The sequence below is a fragment of the Equus caballus genome, chromosome 6, assembly GCF_041296265.1.
Source record: "Equus caballus isolate H_3958 breed thoroughbred chromosome 6, TB-T2T, whole genome shotgun sequence".
NCBI lineage: Eukaryota > Metazoa > Chordata > Mammalia > Perissodactyla > Equidae > Equus > Equus caballus.
Window position 1 is genome coordinate 8,118,869 of NC_091689.1, and position 12,267 is coordinate 8,131,135.

General features: G+C 38.0%; 1 protein-coding gene across 7 annotated transcripts in view; it reads right to left on the reverse strand.

Moving 5' to 3' along the window:
* The window catches only part of USP37 (ubiquitin specific peptidase 37), a 96,571-nt gene that overhangs the window by 5,072 nt on the left and 79,232 nt on the right, over positions 1 to 12,267 (reverse strand). For all 7 annotated transcript variants that reach the window (XM_023642339.2, XM_023642336.2, XM_070269258.1 and 4 more), the window contains 5 exons: positions 9,101 to 9,267; positions 6,239 to 6,299; positions 2,445 to 2,560; positions 681 to 750; positions 122 to 260 (listed from right to left, as the gene is read on the reverse strand). In XM_023642339.2, coding sequence (XP_023498107.2) covers positions 122 to 260; positions 681 to 750; positions 2,445 to 2,560; positions 6,239 to 6,299; positions 9,101 to 9,267 — 553 coding nt within the window. The remainder of the gene's footprint in view (positions 1 to 121; positions 261 to 680; positions 751 to 2,444; positions 2,561 to 6,238; positions 6,300 to 9,100; positions 9,268 to 12,267) is intronic.

Below are 12,267 nucleotides of genomic sequence, written 5' to 3' on the forward strand. Positions count from 1 at the left end.
GCAAAGATAAGAAAACCCCAAAATTGTCAACCAATTAAGTGATGGGCACATTTTATCCTTAAAGGAAAAAGAGTTCGGCTGATTTCTGGCCCCCAGCTTCTGATCTGACAAAGTTTCTTACTTGTGCATATAAAAGAAGATGTAACCACTCCGATCTCGGTCACTCTGCACAGAAGCCTCCTGGATTTTAGACACTTCGAGGTCATTATAAGTAAACCACGCCTGCTTCTTGATGTCGTACACATCACTAATGTAATGACCTGAAATAAACAAACTCTTAAAATGGAGGTTTTTGAAAACATTGCTGAATTTTTCTCAGGTACAGGAAGTTTCAGAAAGAGATAAAAACAGCCACCTCATCCATCTTACTGCCAACAATGCTTCTAAACACCACTCAAAACATATGTACAGAAATTTAAGGGAGGGATATACTACATTGGGACAACTTTTTAGATAAATATATTTTCTTTAGGGGAACTTTGGCCATTTATGAATAGAGAAATAAAAACAGCTGCACCTATTAATACAATTCACATTTAGTGTGATCAAAGAAAAGATTTCAAAGTTTTTCTTGATGTATTCAACTTAACACCTCACAAAGCTAGGTACAGAACAACCTAATAAGGAGCAAATGGGGGCTACTTCATTTATTAAATGCTGAAATCATGATGTCCATTTACCTGAAGAAGAAGTGCTACCAATGTGACTGACAACACTGATGAGCCGATAGGAATGAGGAAGATTTCCTGTCTGGAAAACAGAAGTGGGCAAGACTTTTAACTCTTCATTTGACTAAAAGAAGAATATCCAATTTAAATTTATTATCAAAGCTGACTTGGCTAAGTTTCAGAGTGTATGTAGTCAGACTCAATAAAAAATCCAGCAGTTGGTATTGTCCATTGACCCAAGAACTCTACTCCCAACTAAGAATTTATCCTAGGAAAATAATTCAAAAAAAGAAAAGAGTATATATATAAAATTACTCACTGGAGAATTATCTATAATAATGAAAAGCTGGCACTAACAATAGGCCCAATAATAGTTAAATGGTTAGTGGTATATCAACTCAATATAATATTATTCAGCTATTTAAAAAAAATTACGTGGGTCAGTAACATGTTAACTTGTTTTTCAAACCCACATGAATGCACATAATAACCGTAGCTCTATAAAAATAGGTATTGTGAAAATTAACAAAGGGAAATCTTACTTAAAATGGAATCAGGAGGCTGGAAGGAGGAGCTCCCATGAAGCACTACTCAAGGTCAATTACAGGAAAGATACTTAATTACACACCCCCACAGAAAGTCCTCAACAGGAAAGAATCCTCAATTGCAGGAAGAAATGTACTTTGCATCCCAAGCAGAATCAACTATCCCATCAACTCAGCAAATAAGAAACCATCACCACCCTGAACTCTTGCTTTTCTCCAGTGGACTTTAGTTCAAAGCAAACCCTCCCAATTTCCCCCCTTTTCTCTATAAAGTAACATTCCTCTCGCTTGATGGTTAGATTTGCCTATGGTCTGCTACAGCATGCAAATTCTGAACTGCAATTCTTTAGCTGTTTCCGAATAAACTCGTTTTGCTGGTAAGATAACTAGCTGTTTTATTTTTAAGGCTCGCAGTATGTTAATGGGTAAGTACAGAAAAACAGAATGAAAAAAATGTTGAGTTGCTGTGTTGCTAAAGGGATTATGGGTGAACTTTTAAATACTTTAAAAATGCTATTAAAATATCGTTAATAGAAAAATAAAACAAAAGTGATATTCATGCACTGCAGGTAGCACTGTAAGGTACAATTCTGGGAAGGAATATAGTTATATTAAACCAGATACCATTAAAATGATCATAAACTTTGATGCAGTAATTTATTTCTGGGGATTTACTTAAAAGAAGAAAATCTTAAATATAGAAAACATTACAATCATACACAGTTCCTCAGTGTATTATTACAGTGAAAAAACAGAAAAAATTTGTTCAATGTTAAAAATTAAAATAAATAGTATGTTCATTTGAGGGAATACAGTACAGCAGTTAAAAATAAAATTCTTATAAATAACTAGTTTTCAACAAGCAAGATAAAAACTACTTATGACTTTTTAAAAGTATACTTGGGGGTAGGGATGGCAAAAGATTACGTCAAAATGCTAACAGTAATTGTGTTAGGATGGGGGATCCTGGGTAATTAAAATTACAAAAAATTTGGAAAATGGGAGAAAAGCAATTATTTAAGGAAAAAGAAGGCTAAAAAAAAAAGATTCCAATGTGCTACATAGTTAATGTCATTAATTCTACAGATTTTACTGAGTAACAACCAACTAGTTTTGGTATTTAACTTTAAAGATAATGTAGTTTTCACAGAACTCAAGATGGCTTTAAAGAGGAGGAGGAGTGATACTGACAGTCTGGCCAGTTCTGCTCAGGGAATAAAACATCACGCACCTCAGCGTTTCTTTTCAGTTCCTCAGCTTCAGCCTCTGTGTACTCCATATCTAAAACATCCTCATTTCCAGAGTCCTCATCAGAACCCAATGAATCCAGAAAAGAGTTGTTAAACTCTGAAGAACACAAAGACAAAGTCTTGTAAAAGTTCTTGGAATAGACACAAAGAGATAGGCTTAGGAAGATATAAGATGGCTCAAGGTATACGTTTTATCATCCCAAGAAAACACAACACATACTATTAGGGTTCCAATTCACCCAACCCACTCTGGGGAATAAAAATTCAGACACCAGGTATCTGTAAAAGAAATGTCCCTTTTTCTTTTAAATATATTTATATGAAAGGGAATATAACTTTCATAAGAAAGGAATAAAACTGAAAGAGAATATAATTTTACAGATAATCCAGTTTCACTAAATTCTGTATTATACAAACTATATATTAGGTTCCAAGTACTTGGTGCATATTGTAGATGCCACTAGGAAATACAAATTAGCTCTCAGAAAAGAGATCATAAAAAGGCTGATATCCTTTCATTTTGTTCAGTATTAAGTCCTTTTTGAAATTTATAAAAATAATGGAAATTCAGTCTTTAACTCTTAAGTTTCACCTAAAATACACTAAACAAACAAATCCAAGATCCATTTTTTTCTTTAATAATGTGGTTCCACTGGAAGAATCCATCTGTACCCACAGCTTTAAAGACTCCCAGGAGCATCTGTACACAAAGGGCTCTTTGCTTCGAAATAGAATTAATTCCAGTAGAACCACATCACAGAGTTGTTTAAAAGACATGAACACCTAAGAATGGGAAGAACAAGAAAAGAGACTATAGCATCGAATTCTGGAAGGTAGAAAGTAGATGGGTGACTGATTTAGCCGACCTAAGAAAGCCAAAGCCAAATCCTTAGGCAGTAAGGGGAAAGTCAAGAATCAATCCAAATTACATCACAGAATCCTCAAAAGACATACAACTTGGAAGTAGCAGGTACCTCTGAAACTGGAGGCCAAGGAGGGGATAAAAATAGGGATTAGGTGAAAGCTGTTTGAGAAACAGACTGCTAGATCCACTTCCCCCCTACTTCATGCTGAGGGCAACAAGAGAAGTCTAGAGCTTTATTCTCTGGAGAGGGTAAAACAGCCTCTGGATGAGGGGATGCTGGGCACAGGGAGGCCATGAATACCACACCGAAAATGGGAGTAGGCAACAGTCTGCACACTGAAGGAGGAGAATACCCCCTGCCCCATTCCTACGCTTGGCTCCAGAAAGTTGGCAGCCACATCTTTTACCTTTAGGTAAAGGCAAGAGATTAGAAAACTCTTCTTTAGGAATCTGACCGGCCCAAGAGAAAAAGGCCTAAAATATTAACATCATCCCCCAAACACTCCCACTCTGTAAAACTCAAAGTTGATAAGCTCAGAGATTCCAATCATCTTTTTAGTCCCCTACTCTGAACCATGAGCTGACAGTCAAGGACCACCCGACACCGAGGAAAGCCTCTAACTAGCAAGACAGAGATCATAGCAAACACACGGGACAGAGCAATCTGGGGGAGACCATCTCCTGAGGGAGAAGAAAGCCTCAAACAAACACACAAATGAACTATATTTAACATCCTCAAGAGAGATGAGATGGTATTGCTTCCCTGAACAAAAAAAGACCTTATAAAAAAGGAACATTTGCGAAACAAATCAGTTCTTGAAAATTAGAAATACGGTAGAAATAAAACACTCCAAAGAGGGCTTAGAACTGGAGATAAGGCTGGAGAGACTCCCCGAGAACAGAGCAAAATGACAAAAAGAGAGGAAACCGGACAGAAGACAGGAGAGAACTACGAGGGCCAGACTAGAAGATCTGGATTACATGAGTTTCAGAAAGAAGAGAGAAAGCGGAAGGGAGGAAATCAGCGAAAATTTCTTAGAATTGAAGGACACAGCCTTCTAGATTAAAATGATCCAGAGTACCCAGCAAAATGGATGAAACAGACCCACATTAAGGCACATCACTGTGACACGTCATCACAACAGAAACAGAAGATCCTACAGCCTTTCAGAGAAAAGAGGTCACATCAGGATAAAGAACGACTTTAGACTTGTCAGACGGCAACCCTGTAAACAAGCCTTCTGTCACTGCCCAGCAGCATGAAACCAGGGGAAAACAATGCTCTCACAATGCCTGCAAACCCAGAATTCTACATTCAGCCAAACTATCCAGCAAACAGTAGAACAGAATTAAATTTGCAAGCTCTCCAAAAAATCGAAGTCACATCTCCTCTTCTTCAAGAAAACTACTGGGGATGTTCTCCATTCAAGCACAAGTAGACCAAGAATAGGGAAGCGAGATACAGGAAACGGGAGATTCAAACAAGGAGAGAATCAGAAGGAATCTCCAGCAGAACGGTTAGGAAGATCTCAGGATATCTGTGCATGAATGTAGAGGGCAACCAGTCCAGATTGGAGCAATATGACCCTGAGACAGCCATCATCACCACCACTATATCTTTTTTTAAAAAATTTTTATTGAGTTTATGATAGTTTACAACCTTGTGAAATTTCAGTTGTATATTATTGTTTGTCAGTTGTGTTGTAGGTATACCACTTCACCCTTTGTGCCCACCCCCCACCCCCGCTTTCCCCTGGTAGCCACTAATCTGTTCTCTTTGTCTACATGTTTAACTTCCACATGTGAGTGGAGTCATACAGAGATTGTCTTTCTCTATCTGGCTTATTTCACTTAACATAACTCCCTCAAGGTCCAACCATGTTGTTGTGAATGGAACAATTTTATTCTTTTTTATGGCTGAGTAGTATTCCATTATGTGTATATATATATATATATATATATGTGTATATATATATATATATATATACACCATATCTTCTTTATCCAATCATCAGTTGATGGGCACTTAGGTTGCTTCCACGTCTTGACTATTGTAAATAATGCCACCATGAACATAGGGGCGCATGGGACTTCTGGAATTGCTGACTTCAAGTTCTTTGGATAGATACCGAGCAGTACTATATCATCTTTTTAATCTGAGGACAGAATGCCTGGGTGAGTCTAGCTTGAACTCTTATTTGTAAGTGTCTCAACTACGTAACAGTGAAATTCTTGCTCCTTCCTCCATGCCGTGTCTAGATCAGCCTAAGGAGACTCATTTTGTGCCACCAAAGTGTTCCACTTTGATCTACCTCAGAGAGCCAGAGAAAGGCCACAGTCATCTCAGAAACAGAAAATACAGAGTTTAGCCCACTTCCTGTGACCCCATGTCCCTGTGGACTTCCAGCACCTGGTCTATATTTGTTCTGCCAAATGCCATGCCTACGGGGAACTTTATGTTTCTGAATACTCACTCATCACTGCCCACTGACTTCCCCAGAGTGAGCTCTTGTAAATTCACAGGGAAGCTGAAGTCACAGTATCTTCTCCCAGGAGTTTTAAGAGTGGCAGTACTGCTCTTTCATACAGATGGATTACAGACAGATTGTCCTGGCAATTTACTTTTTCAAAATTAAAAAAATATAGTTTAGGGATGTGGATATAGATGGTAAAATGACTAAAAAGAAAGGGAAGCTAATGATGACTACAAACACACATTCGAACAGTGGTTTCCTCTGGGAAGGAGTGGTACAGGAAGGATATACAGGTAACTTCTAACATTCTATTTCTTTACCTGGGAGGTGTTCAAATTTGTTATTGTTATTAAAAATAACAAACACATTTTATATGCTCTTCTGTGTGTGATACATTACATCATTTAAACAAATGTAATTAAAATAACCTACACACCTTGAAGACTTAACTCTGTAGCTCTTTTGAGGTCATCGTCTTCTTTCTGTTCCCAAGCCTCCTAAGGGGACAAGAACAAAACTAAGGTATTTAAAGAGGTATTGACAAAACTCATTTAATGAGAATAAAATCAGCTGCTCTACAAGTATTTGCTAATAGTGTCTTCCATAATCTTACGGACATGTGGAATATGACCTTTGGAGGGATGTGGAGAAGTTCTTTTTTTTTTTTTTTTAAAGATTGGCACCTGAGCTCAGAACTGTTGCCAATCTTCTTTTTTTTCCCCTGCTTTTTCTCCCCAAATCCCCCTGTATGTAGTTGTATATATATTTTTTTAGTTGTGAGTCCTTCTAGTTGTGGCATGTGGGACGCCACCTCAGCGTGGCCTGATGAGCAGTGCCATGTCCGCGCCCAGGATCCAAACCGGCAAAACCCTGGGGCGCCAAAGCTGAGCGCGCGAACTTAACCACTTGGCCACGGGGCCAGCCCCCAAGAAGTTCTTTATTTTTTCCCAAACTGTCCTCCTAAAACACAACCTTGGGGGTTAAAGCGACTTAAATGCTACCTCCTCTAGTCAGTGGTATTTGGCTTGCCAACCAAAAGCCATTCAACGTGACATGATGTAATTCCCTTTCTTCTTATACGTATGAAATACCTGGCACATAGCAGATACTTAGAAGATTGCTCTCTTTTCTTTCCCTGATTTACAGCATTTGACAATTTCCATGGTATAAATACTCCCATCATGGCCAATTTTAAGCTCCAACATGATGCTGAATGAAGAGTTGGGAAGAAGTGTATACAGCCGGCTCTCCTGAGCAGACAGTGAGCTGGCTCTAGCACACCCATGACCCTAAGTCTATGACAGCAAGACAAACAATATTTCCACAGTATACTCTTCATAGATATTTATTTTTATTCTTGCTAAAGTAACCAAGACACCTAATAGAAGCTGGGTAAATACTAAATGAATGCTGCTGACTGCTACTTTTCTAATACACCTGAGATTCTCTTAGAAAAAATAATACCTCTGAAAATGTCTGAACTAGATGACTAACTATAAAAAGGAACAGGAAAATGTTGACTGTAAAAAAATTTCCCCTCTCATCTTCAGAGAAAAGATAATTTACAAATGATGCATGAATACAGAAAAAACACAATTTAAGCAGAATTGTTTTATACTTTTTAAAGTTACTAAAGTACACAAGAAGCTTATAATGAGCTATTCCGCATTAAAGTCCTGGGAGCAATAATATTGTGTTTAAGAAAGCAACAGAGACATTCCCCAAGAGGAAGTATGATTATAAAGTCTATGCCGAAACCAGGAGGTAAAGGACTACTTTAATTATTAATAGAATGATGCGGTTATACCAAACTAAAGAAACTTCATCTTATAATCCTATCCTCACATCTGAGAAAAATAAGATAGTTTTAACTGGGTTGGCTAACAAGAAATAGGATAGATGTCTTTCCTCAATGAAGAAGAGGGGTGCTGAATTTCTTTTTCTGCACCATTGTTAAGAAATCAGACCTTGGTCTTTTACATTATAAGTAAGTCTTCTAAAACAAATGATTACTATATATTATTTGCAAAATAATTTGACATATATACATCTTGATGACAACGCAGCTAGGGATGTACTTCCTATAAATAAAAGGATATAGAACAGCTGGTTCTGAAAAGGTTTTAAAGCAGCAGTTCTCAACCTTGGCTGCACATTAGAATCACCAAGGGAGGGGCCGGCCCCGTGGCCAAGTGGTTAAATTTGCGCGCTCCGCTTTGACAGCCCAGGGTTTCACTGGTTCGGATCCTGGGCGCGGACATGGCACTGCTCGTAAGGCCATGCTGAGGCGGCGTCCTGCATGCCACAACTAGAAGGACCCACGACTAAAATATACAACTATGTACTGGGCAGACCTGGGGAGAAAAGGTAGGAAAAAAAAAAGAATCAACAAGGGAAGTTTCAAAACATCTTTATTTTTTTAAAAAAACTAGATGCCCAGACCACACCCCAGATCAATTACATCAGAATTTCTTAAAACTCCCCAGATAATATTAATGTGTAGTTAAGATTGAGACCCACTGTTTTAGGGAGATTAGATTTCTTAATCTGATTATTTGCAAACATTAAAACTATGCATCCATTCTAGGGAATCTTGGTAAATTTTTATTACTAACATGACTTTTATTTCATAGGATTAGACAACCATGAAAATATCACCTTTTACTCAGATATGTCAGGTGACTGCAATACTGCAAGTCAATCAGCTTTCGCAAATATAAGCATAAAAAACTAAAAATCGAAGAATAGATTACTACGTAAAGAAAACAGCAGATAAATCTTAGCCTGTAACTAAAATCTGAAATTTCAGATAATATTCCTGAGAATTTTACATTCAAACAGTTCATAGGAAAAGATTCACATTGTGATAAAACGACCAAAACAAATACATTGCCTTAAAATATTAATGATAAAATCATGGTGGTATGCTGGTTTTTCTATAGTTTTCAAAATAAATTTGGACTGGGGATGATCTTTAATATTCCATCTTGCTTTAGCATGCAATAAATTACAGTGATGGGAGGTAACCAACAATACATTTTATTGCATGTGGATTAAAAAAACAATACAAAACAAAACTATCGATGTTTCTATTCAAACCCAAGGCAAAGCCCCAAACAAGTTTGTTTGTTTGTTTGTTTTGATGGATCAATGACTCATTGTATGTAAATCACCTGGAACGATGCCTCACACACCGAAGTATTAATTATTCTAAGTGTTAATTACATATACTAATTATTATTATTCTGTTTCTTGGAAAGATAGGTACGGAGAAAGCAGCAACATAAACATCTCTTACTTGCTCCTGGAGGCTCTGAGCCAATGCCTGCTGAAGCTCTTGCTCTTCCCTTTCACGCTCCATATCATACTGCTGGAGCCAATCAACCTCTCCTTGAGATCCTTCCGGAGTTTTATTTTCTTTATTCTCATCACAGTCTTTAGTTATTTCAGTAAAACTGGCAGGATCTGAGGAAGCAGAACATAACATAACTGGGAAATCCTCTCTAATAAACTGAAATCTCTGGACTAGAGTGACATCTACTGCTCAGAGAGTAATTTATCCTAACTTTATACATAACTTGCTTGGGACATACAATTTCATCTTACTGTATCTAGATCACGGTTTCTGAATCTCAGCACTACTGAAATTTTCGGTGGGACAATTTTTTGCTGTTGGAGGGTTGGGGGGCTGTCCCATGCATTGTAGAATGTTTAGCAACATCCTTGGCCTCTACCTACTAGATGCCAGTAGCAACCTCCCTCCCCAGCAGTTGTGACAGCCAAAAGTGACATTGTCAAATGTCCCCTGGGGGACAAAATTGCACTAGTTGAGAACTACTGATCTATAGCAATTGTCTTGAAACTTAACCAATTATCAGAAGCACCATGGTTAAGGATGGAGAAGAATAAATGGCCACATCATAGGTCATAATGTCAAATGACCAAGTACTAGGAATAAAGTATTGTTTAGAGTAAATGAAGTAAGAATTAGGCTAGAATGATTAAGCTAATGTTGACATCTTCCCATTTATTACATTATGTCAAATGAGTGTTTTCACATTAATAATCAAATAAGCTTTGCAAATATTCTATGTCAAAAGAGCTACATACAGTATGTAATAAACATCTCATGTACTGCACAAGTATATGACAACATGTATGCTTAAAACACTCATCCAGGGAGATAAGAAAAAAAATTAATCTTTCATTTCTTTTTGTTCCTTCTCTATCTCTAGACTAAGACTAGCTGGAATAACCAGTATGGTCATGATTTTGTTCTGGTTATTTGAATTTCATTATAATTTTTAATACAGGTAAGAGTCAGGAGAAGATGATCACCACCCCCCTTCGTCCCTTCCATTTCAAACTCTTTACCAAGGCAAAAATTCTCATCTTAACAAGTTAAGGAAATTCTCATAAAAAGAATTTAACTGGTCACAAGAATTACCTTTACAGATTCATTTTATATAGATTGTCTTAAAATTAGTATATGCTCTTTACCTGCCCTAATATTGCATTTTAACCATTTAAATGATCAATACTTTTCCATAGCACAAGACAACGCTGAAGCTTACAACACCTTGGTTTCAGACTCTAAATCAGCAACTAGTCATCATTTTTTAAATGAATTGAATTATTTACTGAATATTTACCATTAAAACTAACCCTGAATATGCACTAAAAGAGGAAAAGAAACGTGGGATACATTAAGTGCAAAAACAGTATGACCCCAATTAAGAAAAATTATTCTGGAGATGTCAATAATTTCTTCTTTTCCTCTCTTCTTAGAGAAACAGTCATTTCCTCAGCCTGGAAGGGGCAGCTCTGAAGCTTGTATGACACTACCTGTCTCTCTGGCCTTAGTTTATTCAACTAGGAATGGATATTTGAGGCAAACAGTCAGATTACTTCTTTTGGAAATTTGGAACTGAGACATTCAAAGTTACCTGATGCTAAGCATTTCAAATGGAAGAAATATTTGAGAGTTGAAGCTGCTATTTTAGCACATAGATGAGTAACATTATTTTTATTATCAAAACATACTCATAAAAAAAGGTGACAGAGAAAAAAAAAAAAAGAAAAAAAAAGGTGACAGAGGGAGGGAGGTGACATCAGCATCATGGTGGAGTGAGCTTGCCCAGGACTCTCTCCCCTCCAACACACAACAAAAAGGAAGAACCATATTCCAACAGAAAATACCCTAAAAGCACAGGAATCCTTGGAGAGTCACAGCAGCCACACGAGGAGAGGCTGGAGCCCCCCCTTTGAGGAGCCCGGAACGGGGTAACAGAGAACTTCGCTCCCTCCCCTAAAGACTGGGATCGTTGCCCAGGGAGGCTCCATGAGGGAAGGCGTGGGGGAGGGGTCGCACATCCACAGGATCACCTGGGACTCCCTAGCGCCCTTGCAGCCTAGAGGGAAGCCCTCTAATGGGCAAAAGCTTTCACCTGGGGTGACCTCATGAAGCCCAGACCCCAGGAGACCAGACAGTGAGAGCCGAGTGGGAAACCCGGACGGCATGCAGGAGAAAGCACCCGTCCTCCGACCCGCATGTTGCGCTATCTCAGCTGAAAGCAGAGAGCTCAGAATACCTGGCTCTCCAGCCCCATCCAGTGGCGATAGGCTGTAACTGCAACTGAATAATATCACGATGGGAAAACCCCATTCTTCCAACATCAGGCAGTTCATCAAATCTCCAGAACAGAGAGAAAACAACAAATACCCAGAATTCAGTCCCGAGGACTCAGAAATAAGTAAACTAAATGAAAATGAATGCAAAACAGCTATCATCAAAAAACTCAATGAAGTAAAAGAGAATATAGAGAAACAATTCAACAAGTTCAGGAGCTACTTCACAAAAGAGACTGAAACTATAAAGAAGAATCAATCAGAAATACTAGAGATGAAAGACACAATGGAAGAGATAAAACAAAATACAGATTCCCTGAATGCTCATGTGGACACCATAGAGGAGCGAATCAGCATAATCGAAGATAGACATGTTGAATTGCTCCAGACAGAGGAGAGAGAACTGAGACTAAAAAGAAATGAAGTAAGTCTCCGAGAAATATCTGACTCAATGAGGAAATGCAACATAACAATTACAGGTATTCAAGAAGGTGAATGGAGCAGAAAGTGTGCTCAAAGACACAATAGCAGAGAACATCCCAAATCTAGGGAATGAGAGGGAAATGCGTGTGGAGGAAGCTTTCAGATCGCCTAGATTTGTCAATGTAAAAAGACCTACTGCAAAGCATATAGTAGTAAAACTGGCAAAAATGAATGACAAAAAAAGAATACTCAGGGCAGCAAGGCAGAAGAAAATAACCTATGAAGGAACCTCTATCAGACTTTCAGCAGATTTCTCTGCAGAAGCCTTACAGGCTAGGAGAGAATGGAGTGACATATTCAAAACTTTAAAAGATAAAAATCTTCAGCCAAGAATACTCTATCCAGCAAAAATAC